General features: G+C 36.9%; 1 protein-coding gene across 1 annotated transcript in view; it reads left to right on the forward strand.

The window, feature by feature from the left end:
* Positions 1-14,125: 14,125 nt before the first annotated feature.
* Positions 14,126-15,169, forward strand: part of LOC110022549 (VAN3-binding protein-like) — a 9,733-nt gene continuing 8,689 nt past the window's right edge. Inside the window, exons 1-2 of the mRNA XM_020721554.1 lie at positions 14,126-14,426; positions 15,030-15,140. Of these exons, the coding sequence (XP_020577213.1) occupies positions 14,178-14,426; positions 15,030-15,140 (360 nt within the window). The 5' untranslated portion in view covers positions 14,126-14,177. The remainder of the gene's footprint in view (positions 14,427-15,029; positions 15,141-15,169) is intronic.

Below are 15,169 nucleotides of genomic sequence, written 5' to 3' on the forward strand. Positions count from 1 at the left end.
TAATCAGCAAATCATTTTTTATCAGCTTATCAGCAGATTATTCAATACATTGCAGCTGCTCTGTGCTTACCTTTCTGGGGAAAAAAATATTCTGAATCATTTATATGCATATCCCACAAATTTTTATAATTTTACATTTAATATCTAAAATTAGATATTTATATAAATAATACTCAAATACTTAAATATTATATTAAAAATATCACTATGATAAATTCTTTAGTATTTAAATACACATTTTCATGCATATTTAAAATATTAGATATTTATATTTAAAGTTTAAAGTATTAGATATGTAAATATATAAGAATTGCGTGATATGTACATAAATTTTCTTTTATTTTAGGGTGATTTATATGCATACCAGTCCATTCCTATATATTTACATTGTAATATGTAAACTTCAATTTTCTTGCATTCATGCCCTCTTAACTACTAATGAAAATTTATATTTCACTTTTTAAATTTTAAAATAGGGATATTTTAATATAATTTAAAATTAAAATAGTGATATTTTTATTGATGTAAAATATTTTGGGGTTATAAATATAAAATGTAAAACGGATGTGTTTGGGGCAGCTTGTGCGTTTCAAGATAAACAGCTTATCTTCAAACGCGGACCCGCGGGCCGCGTCGACTGCAGGGGTCGACCCGCGGTATGTAAATGCACTTAAAATGCTTGGCTTGATAAGTAGCTTTTGAAGTGCAAGTCAAGCTTAAGCAAGCCCCGACTCGACGCATTAGTTCATGAGCGGACTTGTTTAAGAAAAAAAATATTAAAAAATAAACATAAAATATATTAAAAATCAAGAATATATTTTTTTAATTATTTAAATTGTTTTAAAAATTATATTTTACATTTTATATCAAGTTATTTTCATGTTTATTTCCTAAATATTTATTTTATTTGTCATTTTATTATAACACTAGCTAAAATTAATAATTTTTTTTTTCTCTTTCATACTAAATAAGTCAGCTCAAACTCGTAAAATTAAGCATAAGCTCGAGTTCGATTTATTAATCAAGCTCAAGTCTAGCATGGCTCGAGCTCGACTTGACTCGTTTACACTCCTAGGTTACATACAGCCCATTCAATACATATAATTTTACCTATACATGAAAAGATGATTCGATTTTTAAAAGTTAAATTGGCGGTATTTTTAATGTGATACGAAAAAATTCGAGTGATTTAAATATAAGAAAATTAGCTTTCGGTGTCGATATGTAAATACATAGGAATTAGGTGGTATATATGTAAATGCTTCTGTTCAATAGCATAAAAGATAAAGCATTATATTTAAATTAATACGAATTAAATACCATTCAACAATAAAAAAATTGATTTTTTTTTATCAAGTTAAGTGAGAGAGAAGAATGGTATATCAAGTTTGAACTGTACTTTTAATTCAAATTGAGCGAGAGAGAAGAATGGTAATGAATAGTAAAACATGTTATCAAGTTAAGTGAGAGAGAAGAATGGTAATGAATAGTAAAACATGTTCTCTATCGTGCCACTTTTTTCAATCCTCGTGCAGTCATAAAATGATCTCCTTATTTATAGGGGGAGAGTACAATGTGGTGATGTTACATTTTTGCCTCTATTTTAAGAAAAAAATAGTACATCAGGACTCCGCGTGCAGAGCTGCTTGCGGAGTCCAATCTCGAGCTGACATGTGGAAGGTCGGGACCCACCTAGATAAAAAATGAAAAAAAGAACAAAAACAAGAGACCCGGTCTGACTGATGCTTTACTTACTCTTGCCGATGCGTTATAGGAATATTCAATTGCGTTATGTATATTCCTCCGCGTTATAGAGCCTTGCCCATGTGTTATAAGAAAATATTTTCTAAATTATTTATCATCGCCGCCGTGTTATAGAAATATTTCATTGTGTTATGTTGATTATTTTTTGTATTATTCATGTGTTATTAAGGTGATTTTGAGATGTTATTGTTCTTTAGACAACAATATCAACTCAAAATCACATCCATTACACATGAATAACAAATTAGTAGAAGTTTTCATCTTGTCATTGGATTGTTTCATCTCAATAACACATTAATAACACATGAATAACACACTAATAACACATTAAAAATAGTGACTGAGGTGATTTTGAGATGTTATTATTTTTTGACTGAGGTGATTTTAATAGTGACTGAGGTGATTTTGAGATGTTATTATTTTTTAAACAACAATACAAACTCAAAATCACGTCTATAATAAATGAATATCACATCAGTAGAAATTTTTATTTTTTCATTGGATTGTATCATCTCAATAACACATCAATAACACATCAATAACACACCAATAATACATTAAAAACAGCGACTGAGGTGATTTTAAGATGTTATTGCTCTTTAAACAACAATAATAACAAACTTATTTTCATTACATAATAATAGAATATCAGTACAAGTTTTAATCTTATCATTTGGTTGAATCACCTCAATAACAAACCACTAACACAAGAATAATGTAGAAAATATTCAGAATAAAGCGAGGGAATATTCCTATAACGCATCGGTCGTGTCGGGTTGCATATTTTCGTTCTTTTTTTTCAATTTTTATGGAAGTGGGCCCTGATTTTTCACGTGTTAGCTCGAGATTAGACTCCGCAAGCAGCTCTACATGCGGAGTCCTGATGTAATGTTTTTTCCCACTTGATATTCTTGGGGTTTTACATACATGAGTATATCGTTTGGCTGCTCTCTGATTCGACCAATTGAGCTTGTTTGACTTTAGGTTGGCGGGACCGGTCCGGTTGGCTAGGTTGGTTAGTATTCTCGGTCGACCGAGTTTGATTATCTTCAGGTCTAGCTTGGTTGTCGACCGTTGATAATAGATAGGGGAGCATGTGGACATCTCCAGTATGATTAGAGATGTTGACGGGTTAGTTATTCCCTTGGATCGACTTCTTAGTGGTGGTTATCTACAATGCCTCCTTTTCTTATTTATGAACGAACGATTCAAACTTGAATCATTTAGTTCTCCCTTTGTCTTCCCCGTAGCATGGTCAGTTTTTCCCTTGTAGGCTTTGGCTCGAATGGCTGCACTTGGTTAAATAAGTGGGCCTCATAATCTTATGTCAATGGACCCTCATTTGTTGTAGTCTTCTTCTCTGAAATAGTTAGACTTTCTTGAGGATCATTACTGTGACATTTTTTATATAGATATTTTAGTTCTTCAATTTTCTTGCTTCTCGAAAGTAACATTGTGATAAGAATAAGAGAATCTAATGTAAATAGATAGCATTTATTCTTAATCAATGATCTCTCTTGATTTTGGTACCTTAGATCTTTATAAATAAATCCTGATGGGACTCTTTGCTTTCCATGTTTGCTCTGCATCCCTGTATTTGAATCGGTCAGCTTCCACGTGTTGTCATGGGAAACGCAACAACTCCCCTGAACGGTGCCTAACAAAGATTTGTTTTGTGTCGCCTTCAGAAGACTGAATGATTCGACTGCCGGTAAGGTGAAAATAAGAAGAAAATCATCAGTAAAAAGAAAAAAGTCATAGTTGGTTACTAAAAAAGTAATAATTAGTCATAAAGGCTATAATTAATGAATGCAATAGCGGCAATTGGCCACAAAGGCTATAGATGGAAAGTATACCGGTAATAGTCAAACATAAAGATAGTAGTTGGTTGTTACAAAGACAATAGTTTGCCATGAAGACTGTAGTTGGTGGCTACAATAACGACATTTATATATAGATGATGTAGTTGAAAATTATATCAATAATAATCGGTTGGAAAGGTTGTAATTGGTATCTGGAAAGGTGGTAAATTGTCAAGAAGGTTGTAGTTGGTGGTTGTAATAACAACAGTGGGTCATAGAGGTAGTAGCTGAAAGCTAGAACAGTAATAATTAGTCATAAATAGCATTATTAGGCTATAACAATTACAAACATTGGTCTTTGGTGGCCAGTGATCAGCAGCAGCTAGCGAAAATGACTGACAATAAATGGCGATAACCAACATGAGATGGTCGATGGTGGTCAACGACTACAGAGACTGGTGGTTATCTTCAAGTCTTCAATACATTTGTTTGACGTAACAACTATATTTGGAATGCAACGATTACAAATAAGGTTTGCAGGTGATCGGTGGTTGCTAGGTAGTCAATGGCTATGGAGGCCGGTGATTATGGCCAAATCCTTAATACACATGTATTTAGATAATGATAGCTGCAAGCAAGGGTGGTCAGTGGCAATGACTAGTGACGACGGTGGTCGGTGGCTACAGAGTGGTGTTTACCTCTAAATCTTCAATACAGTTGATAGGCACAACACTCACATTTGGATCGTGACAATCACTAGCAAGAGTCACCGACGGCCAGTGCTTGGCAGCTACAAAAACCGTCTGTCATTGCTAAGTATTCTCTCCATAACAGGATCTAGAATTCATCTTCTTCTCCGCCTCCCAGCTGAAGAAAGTTGATCGATCTATAGGATTTTTACAATGTCATTTTGGTCTTTTTACAAATAACTTCTCAAATCAATTGATTCGACACTCTACATTGATCACCATCCATCATAGTATATTCTAATGATTTGACTATAAATATATCAAATTTAAAGTAAATTGGATCCTTCAACTGGTCATCCAAATCCTTCAAATATGTTTCAATAGCTTAGCATGAGCTTGATCGGACTTGAAATGACCCAACTTTGATATCATTGGGTTCGTCTCATCGAGATGGTCAACTCAACTACAAACTTGTTCAAATCCACACATCGATTCATGCTAGACGATAAATATCTTTTACTATGCATCACCTTTTATTGTTCTTTGGCATAAGTGACATTAGCCAAACTCCACACATTTTTTTCTAATTTAATGAGTCGATTACTTTGCACATACAATAAGTATTATTATTTACATTGTCGGATCCAAAGAGATGTGAGATGTAAGCTGGCCAAGAGATGTGACTTTTTCAGATTGCCACTTGTCAATCTATAATTGGCGGTCCTTTTCCTTTTTTGGACTATTTTATAAATTTTTATTTGCATAATGCACCAAGAAATTGTGCTGCTGTGCTCACACGGTTCAGTTCATATCTGGACGTTTGCAGGGGAAAAAAACATAAGAAAAAAGCAAAAATAATTTAAATTACTTTGTATGCTTCGAGGGTAGGAATGCAATATGTAAATGTCATATCATAACGACATGTAATGACTAATGCCGCCCAACTGTACGTTGAAACAATCATATATATATATATATATATATATAAATTGGTATTTGATAGATGCAAAATACTGATTTTTCATGTGCTAGGACCCATTATGAGAGTCCGCACTATGTGCCTAAATATTTGAGAACCAAACGTCACTGAGTATGAAACACGTGACCTGAGAGGACTTACAACGAATCCATCTAACCAATAGGCCGCAACTTGCAACACACAAATGTGTGTGTGTGTGTGTGTGTGTGTGAGCGGATCCATCTAACCAATAGGCCACAACTTGCAACACACAAATGTGTGTGTGTGTGTATAATATCAAGAAATCTGACGATCATAATGTAAAGAAATATAATGATGATCTTGTTCGGCCGTTGAACAACTCGTGTTCGGCTTATTAAGCTAGTGTTTGGCGAGTTCATGAAGCTTAATGTGCCGAGCACGAACAAATTTTTAAGCTCAAAATATAAATTAGTTGATCACAAATAAATATTTGTTTGCTCGTGTTCGGCTCAAATTGGCTCCAAAAAGAAATTAATAAATTAAAAAATAAAAAAAATATATAAATATGCTGCGGAGTAACACTGCGGAATAACACCGATATTGTTTCTGACATACACCGCGGATCAAATTGGCTCTAAAAAGAAATTAATAAATTAAAAAATAAAAAAATATATAAATATGTTGTGGAGTAACACTGCAGAATAACACCGATATTGTTTCTGACATACACCGCGGAACAACACCCTCGTTTTTAATTACGCGGGTGTTATTTCGCGTGTTTTTCCTCGGTGTATGTTGGCGTTATCGGTGTTTTTGTTATCGCTTTATTATCGACGTTATTGATGTTATTCGAGTCAAACACAGGTCGAACATGAACACAATGTTCACGAGCCATTTCGAACATGTGCAAAAATGGAATGAGCCGAACACGAGCCGAGGCTCAGCTCGCTCGAGCTTGGCTCGTTTACACCCCTAGTAATCCATGTCGATTGCTAGCAAACCCAAGCAACCGAAGGGTTGTCAACCAAACGAAGGTCCGTCAGACAACCAAAGGGCTACCCAGGCCAACAAGGGACATACATCCACACCAATGACAGAGCAAAGCTCTAGTATTTCCAACGACCCAACAAGTATCAACACAAAACACTCTCAACGCCTCCTCTAAAGATTATCAAAGATCACAAAAGAACAATAATCAAGCAAGCAAACCGACCGTCTGAAAGCCGACAATCATCCCACTCAAGATCCGACCGGCTTCCCAGAACAAAAGCCGACCGAAAACAGCTCAGTCAGCCGACCAAAGAACTTAGCTAGCAAAATGTTTGGGCACACAAAAAGATCATAATACCATGTACAACCCCTCTAAAGCATTTTCTCTTCTCTCTCCCTCTCTTTCTCTCTATACTTTTCTCGCGGCTCCTATCGCTCCATTTCTTAGTCATGCCTCACACGACAATTCTAAATTCAACAAGTATCAACTTATGATTTATGGAAAATTTAGATGCATACCTTATAATTCTTCTATATTTACATAAAGATAGTTTTAATGTAAGGATTTGAGTGTTATATATGTAAATATGAAAAATTTAGCGCCAGGTATGTAAATATATAAAAATAATTATTAATATTATATCAATGAAATCAAAACTAAACACCGGTGCTTATAGTAAAAAAATTAAGCTTAATTAACAATTAATTAACTTAGTTAACAAACTATCATCTAATATGTGAAACATATTAAACATAGTAAATTTATCAGAATATAAAATACTTAATTAAAAATATCCATAATTTTATATTCAATATTTTAAGTACATGCTTAATAGCTTATGGAATTAAGATAATTAAATATATAATATGAAATTTAATGCATATAATAGAAAGTTAAAGATCAATAAAACTTTCTGAAATATTTTTTTACATTTTAAAAATATTAAATAAATTGAATAAATATTGTTGGAAATTAAAAATTTATGTTAATATGTCAAAATAATCTGCTGATTGTTTACATGAGGCATTTTAGTCTTAAATTATGTAAAGTACTAAATTACAGTCTATTGCGGCAGTTGCAGCTATTGTGAAGTTATTGCAGAAGAGTATGCTTTTTTAAGAAATTACGGTGTCTATTATAATCTTTTTTATTATTTAAAAAGTCTGATTGCAGCTTTTGGAGGCCACTACTCTTAGTTATATTAGGTTAAAAAACACAACTTTCCCATCACAACTTCTCGAGAAAGCACACTATTTCTGTGACTTTTTTTTGAAGGAGTTGTCTGCTTGTTTATCGTTATATAATTCTTTTTTTCCAAATAAATCTCTTTTTCGGATCATGAGAACGATATAAAGAAGAAAAGAGCAAAAAAAAAAAACAAGAACATATAACGAAGAAGATAAACAAAGAGAAAGAGAACATAGAGAGTCTACGTGCAATAATCCTCGTAATGCTAGATCGAAATGTCCACCCAAATAAGATCGGTTTGAGGTACTTTGGACCAATATCCACCAAATAACACCCACGTCTACTACTCATATCTAAATATTCAAGTGTGTTTGCCTCTTTTGGGGTTTAGAGTGCTCCCAATGAGACTTATCCCACTTGGTTAATTACATGTTTGGATTGCCCAAGAATGCTCTTGATCCAAAAGGAGTTTTGCTTATATTAGTAGTGACAACTAACACATGACTATCAAATGATAGTTATTTCTTAGGTGAATGCTCTGATGCTTTCAAAGCTTTCGCTAAGCCACGAGGTAGAGAGTTAGTCTCTCGTTGTCCCTAGATGGGTAGCTGATTCACCGACATTCAAAGCTTATGAAATATTCAAATCATCTTAATGGGGAATCCCGATACGTCAAAGCACATCTAAGTCGTAAGGATAGAGGACAAATCATTCTATCACAAACGGACGACATGATATCAACGAAGGCAAAAGGAGTGACATAGCTCAATAGAGATAGTCAAAAGAATGAGGAGCAATCCCTAACAGGTAGGGATAGTCAGATCGGGGCACCACATACCCGTCATCCCAAACCATTAGGACCTTAAGTCTACTTGGTTGTGAAGGCAGTCGACCCAGCATGTCCGGAGATCCTCGATCATCAACCTATGAATCGTGTCGTCCATAAGGACCTCAGATCAAAGGAAAAAAATTGTATCCTATGACTATCAGGTGGAGCTCCAAGTGGTATGACTTATAACCGCCGAAGTGGCAAGGATGCCGCTGGAAAGGAAGAGGAAGGGAGGTTCAGCTACAAAGCTGGATACGCTCCCAAAAAAAGTATTTACACCTCGTCTAGGCCGAGGAGTCTTTTAATGACCTAAGCACGCCAGGCAACCACCTAAGTAGAAATCTATGCTAGACTACCACGTTGGAGAAGCACGGGGGCTTCTTCTCGGGACATGCATATGATGCAGTTATCTACCACAATCCTAAGTGTGAATACCCTACTAAAATGACTTGGGATATGCACATACTATGCAACCTATTTTAAAACTGGCCCGAAGGCCATGCGGGAAATTAAGAAATAGATTTTAAAATCTGGAATATTTAAATTCTAATTTGTAATTAGTCTTAAAATTTTATTAAGATTTTGTAAAAAGTTTACAACTTTAGGTCCTTAGTGAGCCTAAATGATCGACATGATTCCCAGACAATCCACAATGTAAAAATGGTGGAAAAGCAATTCAAGCACACATGCATGCAAGAAAGACAGTAAAACGAGTCAAATATGAAAGAATAAACAACTGATACCGCTGAGTCAGTAACATATTCTAGAAACAGAAAAATGTAACCAGACACTGCATAAGTATATGCATGATCCTAATTTTATACATAAATGAGATTTATAATTAAGGAACGAGACACGAACAAGCATACGTTGGTCATTGTCACATGGTTTCGCTTGTCTAGTGCCTCGAAACCCATGCCCATATCTTGTTTATAAATCAAAACTCTCTCTCATAGGGACAATAAAATACATCAAGAAAATAGAAAAAAAAAACTTGATCAGCACGGAGATAATGCCCGCGAGAAAGCCAAATGAGCAAGCAATGTGTCTGGGCCATGTCTTCTGGGGGAGCTAAGCAGCGCCTGCGAAAAAGGGTTAGTAACAATTTTTACATTGCTCTCCCTTTTTATTGTACCTATATTTATGCATATATATGACATGACACCCTACAGAAGACTGTCCTATATATACTACCATGCATATCAAACTAATAAACATGCAAGCACACTAAAGGCACAAAAGGTGAGGCCTGATTGGGGCAACCAAGCTAGCAGAGAACTATAGCATGAACATCGAAATGGAATGTCTAACATCCTAGTCTTTAGCCTAACACATCATCTAATGTAATGTTCTAACCAGCATCTAAGTGAGTGTGTGGTCATGTCAACAAGATGACATATGTTTTCACAGGGTCGTCGTCGCCAGACCCATCCTAAAGATCCAAGGATTCTAAAAGATGTCACTATATGCAGGTTTTGCAAAAGCTTTTGAAATATTTAACCTCATGTACAATCTAAGTTAAGCATGCAAGTAGTTTAGAAATATATTTTAAAAATATGATGTGTATAAGTAATAAAAATATAGATTTTATACTTTTAGAATAGTTCCTAAGAAATAGAAGGTCTAAGTAGCACCTATTAGACCCTTTGGAACCTTAGGATAACATACACGTGCTAATTACGGTGTGGTAGCTAGTAATGCCCCATTGAGGCATCCTCGTGGGCAATACTGCTACCTCATCATGACCAACGATGAGTCACTTAGCTAATGAGTCAGATTCATAGTTGAGATAATCAAAGAATGTACATGCAAATGCAACATGATTCTATGTGATATGATCGTCCTTGCAGAGTAGGAACGACCGAAAGATGGTAAACATTCGCCACTAGCATATAGTTCGTACACTAGTGACGAATGCGCCGATAGTGCAAAATGATGCACACAAAACATACAATACAAATGAGATGAGTGTGCCACTAATACAATGACCTGATAGTGGGTGTGTCGTGGAGGTGGTGACCCGGAGGGTGGAAGTGCCTTTGGAGGCAGTGACTCGAAGGGAGGGTGTATCGGGGAGGCAGTGACCCAGAGGGTGGGTGTGTGGTGGAGGCAGTGACCCGGAGGGGCACCCACGACAACCCAGAGCAATGTCGTAGAGAGTGAGAGGATGTAACTCAAGTTGGAGGGAATTACACAACGTATTGAGTCGATGGCGGGTCATCCATTCGCATGACACATGAGTGCAAGGAATAATTGTATGAGAACACTAATCCAAATGCAAAGACTTCAAGCATGCAAGTTATGTATATACAAGATGTTATGCAAGTAAACACACAAGAGTGGAAAGTGCAAGTACAAACCACTTGTAACGTGGTGCTAAGTGACATAAGGATGCCACAAAGTGGATATATCGAGTAATGTGCTGCTGGAAGGCATGAATACTCATCATGAGCATATGAAGGGATATGTTAATGGGTGTACGATAATCTGCTAGTGTGGGTGAGCTAATGTAGGCAATGTAATGAAACATGCAATGAATACAACATACCAAATGCAAAAGATCGATTGATCAATCGAGCTGGTGGTGGTGTCGTTCAACCATGTCGACAGACAGTGGTCGATAAATTGATTGAATGGACCGAAGAATTTCAATCGGGTCAGAGTGTGCTCAATCGATGAAGGGTGATCGATCGATACTATTAAGCGGGTGATGATTGTTCGATCGAGTAAAATGATGATAATTGATTAAATCGAAGAGTGTGACCGATCGACGATGGGTGGCTGATTGATGTGTTCGAGATGGCAATGGCCAATCGATCAAGTAGATCGATGAAAATCAATTGAATTGGAGGGTGGCGGCCGATCGACGACACATGAAAAAATGGATGTTTTGATGCAGTTTTGAAAATAATCCATGTCATGCATATAATAAAAATGTGAAAGACATGCAATATGAGATTTGATTAGATTCAACAACAAATCGTGCTTGCCCTAGCGAACTCATGGGTAAACCCTAAGGGTAATAAATGAAACAAGGCAAGCGTAGCATAAAGCGACGAGCGTCCGCCTCCATTTGCCCGGTATGAAAGGAATCTGTGGGGAAAGCCTTTGCAACGTAGTGAATGTCAAATTCGGGTTTTCTGTTCTTTAAGTCAGAATGGTGGATTTCACAAATGCTGGATTACAATGATCTTGAGATTCAAATTTTGTGTTAGAAACGAGAAAAGGTAGGTTTTTCTCTTGGATTTGTGGAGGAAATGCAAAGGCTCCTAATTCTTATGGGCTTTCCTATAGAAATAAAACATCATAACCTAATTTCTCTAACATCTAGACCTAAAGGCCCTATTAATGAAAATCATAAGGGATTGAGAAATTTCAAAAATTTTACCTTCGTGACGGTTGATCGAAGCATTTCTTCTTTTTGTAAGAAGCTCTCCTCACCAAAGAGAATGACGACACCGCCAGAACGTTGCCTGAGATGAGGAAGATGACCAGATTCCTTCCCTCAAGTGGTGATAAAGTTCTCATCACCAGAGAGAATGAGAAATTTGTTGGAGCTTACCTTCCCCAAAAAAATGAAGAAGCATTCCTCACTGAAATGTTGCCGGAGACGGGGAAGACGATTAGAAAAATGGAAGAAAATGTGAAGACAATGGAGTCGAACAACTTGCCTTGGCTTCTCCTTAAGAAAGACGATGAAACATTCAAGAAATCTCCCTGGAAGCTCCTTGAAACCTCCCCTTTCTCCAAGCTCTCCTCCTTAGAAAATTGTAGTCGATTAGCTCAAATGAGCTCTTTCCCATGGGTTATCACCTATAGGGGTTTGTTTATCCAAGGGAGCAAGTCCGCTTTCTCAATTTAGAATGGCCTCAAAATATATTTTATGTCTTATTTGGGTGAAGAACTGGACAAAAGGGGAAGGACCAGTAGTCTTGGTTGCCTCTACAGGGGGAATTCAGGGATTGGTCCTGGTGGCGTGGCCACGTCACATCGGGTGTGGTCATGCCATCGTTCAAGGTGTTTCAGATCGGGGTCTAGCGTGGTCACGCTCAAGGCCCAGTGTAATTACATCGAGTGTTCTGTCTAGGAAGCGTGGTTATGCCACTTGCTGGTGTGGCCACGCTGGTCGACAAACTTGAGCACCTGCTGAGATTTGGGCATGGTCACACCTATATTGTGGCGTAATTACATTGTAGTCTCTATTTAGCCGACGTGGTCATGCCACCTTCGGGCATGTTCATGTTGACCACAACCCTTTTATGTTATTTGGGGTGATCTTGGTGTGGACACACCTGATTTAAGTGTGGTTACACTATTAACTAGGCGTGGCCACAACTGAATTAGGCATTGTCACGTCGGACCCCATAATGATTGGGCTTCCGGTGAATATCATCAAGAGGTTTCCAGGTCTCGTGGGACCTCTGAAGGATCGAATGTGAGCAGGCTATGATCCTCGGACCTCCATAGGGATCGTAAATGCATCTCAAAAGAGTTCTAGAGGCCGAACCATCCACGTATTGTCGAGCAAAGCGGTTCCAACATGAAATCCATCTATCCTGACCATAAGCTTAAGGCACGAGCACGTCTGGCGCAACCGTCAACATTCTATCTCACGGGAGCACCTATAACAGTCATACACAACCTCATGCCACAGAAACGAACGTCAGCGCAGAGGATGCCAGAACGTTGTCGGTTTGACAATGCTCAACTCGGAGCCCATTCGTCGAGCAAAGCAGTTCCAACATAAAATCCATCTATCCTGACCATAAGCTTAAGGCAGGAGCACGTCTGGCGCAACCGTCAACAATATATCTCACGGGAGCACCTATAACAGTCATATACAACCTCGTGCCACAGAAACGAACGTCAGCGCAGAGGATGTCAAAATGTTGTCGGTTTGACAATGCTCAACTCGGAGCCCATTTGTGATGTTGAAAACCCCAACCATAGTGTCGTGCCATTCGGGAAGAATGTACTGTATATGTCACATCAAAAATGGATGCCAATACACACAAAACACAACTTTGCTAAACACGTCAGCAGTGCGGTCCACTACAGCGTCTCCTTTCATCTGTTTTCAACCCGCATTGAAAGTCTTGCTCGAGACTAATTGATTTTTTGTATAGTCTAAGAAAAAAAATGATCCACTTGCAAAGAATCAAGGGAATATCTTATTATACTCATTTTGTGTCCACTAAGATCCATATTGTGTTGAAATTGATGCTCAAACAAAATATTGACTATCCTAATAATTTTTATATAACATATGAGCCAACTACGAGGTAATCCTTATCAAGATATTTTTGATAATATATGACAAACTTGTCCTGAGAAAGAATAGAAAAACATATCTACATTTATTGACCAAAATTTAATTAATTACACAAAATTCTTAATCTTTTTGATGGGATACATCAATAATATCATTGAATTAATATACTTTTTTTAATGAAATATTATAAAATGGAATAGAAAGCTAAATCATATGATCATCGGAATCCCAACTCGCACTGTGAATTTAGCTCGAAAATTGATTCGAATTTTGGCTCGATTATGATAGACCATATGAGTTACAAGCTAAAATTTTGGATCAAAATTTCCTTGGAGCCGACCCCAACTCAGCTCGAAATCAAATTGTTAATAGCCCCAGTGTCGTTAGGGTCGTGAAATCATCAAAATTAGTTCGAAGATCATTAATCGCTCGACGATTAATTCAAATTTCTGCTCTGATTGGGATCGGATCGAAATCTTTTTAGCTGAGCCCAAACCGGCCTGACCCAATCACACACCTAATTGGATCGCAACTGGCCTTTGCCATGGCAAAGTTGTAATTAAATTGTTAGATAGTGGCATTTCGACAGTTTTTTAGAGAGAGAAAGAGGCGACAACACCAGTTGTTTTTCTCTTTCTATCTCTATAAAACAGAGCACCTGCACGAAATGTTCTCCATTCACGCCCATTTTTCTTCTACAAGATGAACAAAGGCTGCGATCTGTCCGATCTCCGGCCGCCGGAATCACCCCTGGACCCAATGGAACTCCTTTCTCGCTTATGGAGCTCCTCCGCTCTCCAACTCTCACGAAGGAATTTAGCGGAAGACTTCGCCGGAGCTTATGAAACGCCGGCGGCGGCGGCGTCTCCATGTCTGACCACCGTCTCCGGCAATCCCTTCTCCTGCGCATCTTCTTCTACATCGCAGCTCGTTCTCGATCGCTTGATGTCTGTATGTTCATCTTTTTAGCCAAAGAAACCAAAAAAAGGAATTTTTTCATAAAAAAATTGCATCTTCTTGTTATTGTTTTTGTTTTTGGTTCATATTCGTATGCGGATCAGTGTTATTGTAGTATTATTGTAGTGTTATTGGGATCATATCCACCTGAATATAGCGAAACCAGCTTTTTTTCTTTGAAATATGGAAGGGGCTAAGACAATAAATTACAAAATGATATTTCAGAAGGGACAAAAGATCAAATTGTCTGCCAACATAATTAAAAGAATTGAAATTAAGGAGAGACAATTGCTAATTGAACCATACTCGAGTCCTCCATATCAATCTAATATCACCAATCTGAGTCCAATCCGCACGGAACTCGTCCACACGTCATAATATTATCTTCAACTGATCTTGATCTAAGCAGAGCTTTCTTATTCAAAGATCTAATTTTTTTTAGTTGAAATTGATTTGTGCTCTATTTAACTCATATTTTAAAAAAATATAATAAATATCTTTTATTTTTTAAAAAAATTTCATGAAAAAATCTTAAAATATTATTAGTTTTTTTATATTTTTTAGGTTAAAATTTGTTTAATTTGTTGTGGGTTGCAGGATTTGACTCCTCGGAGCTCCGGCCGTCTATCTCACAGCAGCGGTCCTCTCATCGGCGGTTATCTTACCGACAGCCCCCCACTCTCTCCTTCCGATTTCAACGAACTAAAGGTCTTATTATGAATATATATATATATATA

The sequence above is a fragment of the Phalaenopsis equestris genome, unplaced genomic scaffold, assembly GCF_001263595.1.
Source record: "Phalaenopsis equestris unplaced genomic scaffold, ASM126359v1 Scaffold000196, whole genome shotgun sequence".
Lineage (NCBI taxonomy): Eukaryota > Viridiplantae > Streptophyta > Magnoliopsida > Asparagales > Orchidaceae > Phalaenopsis > Phalaenopsis equestris.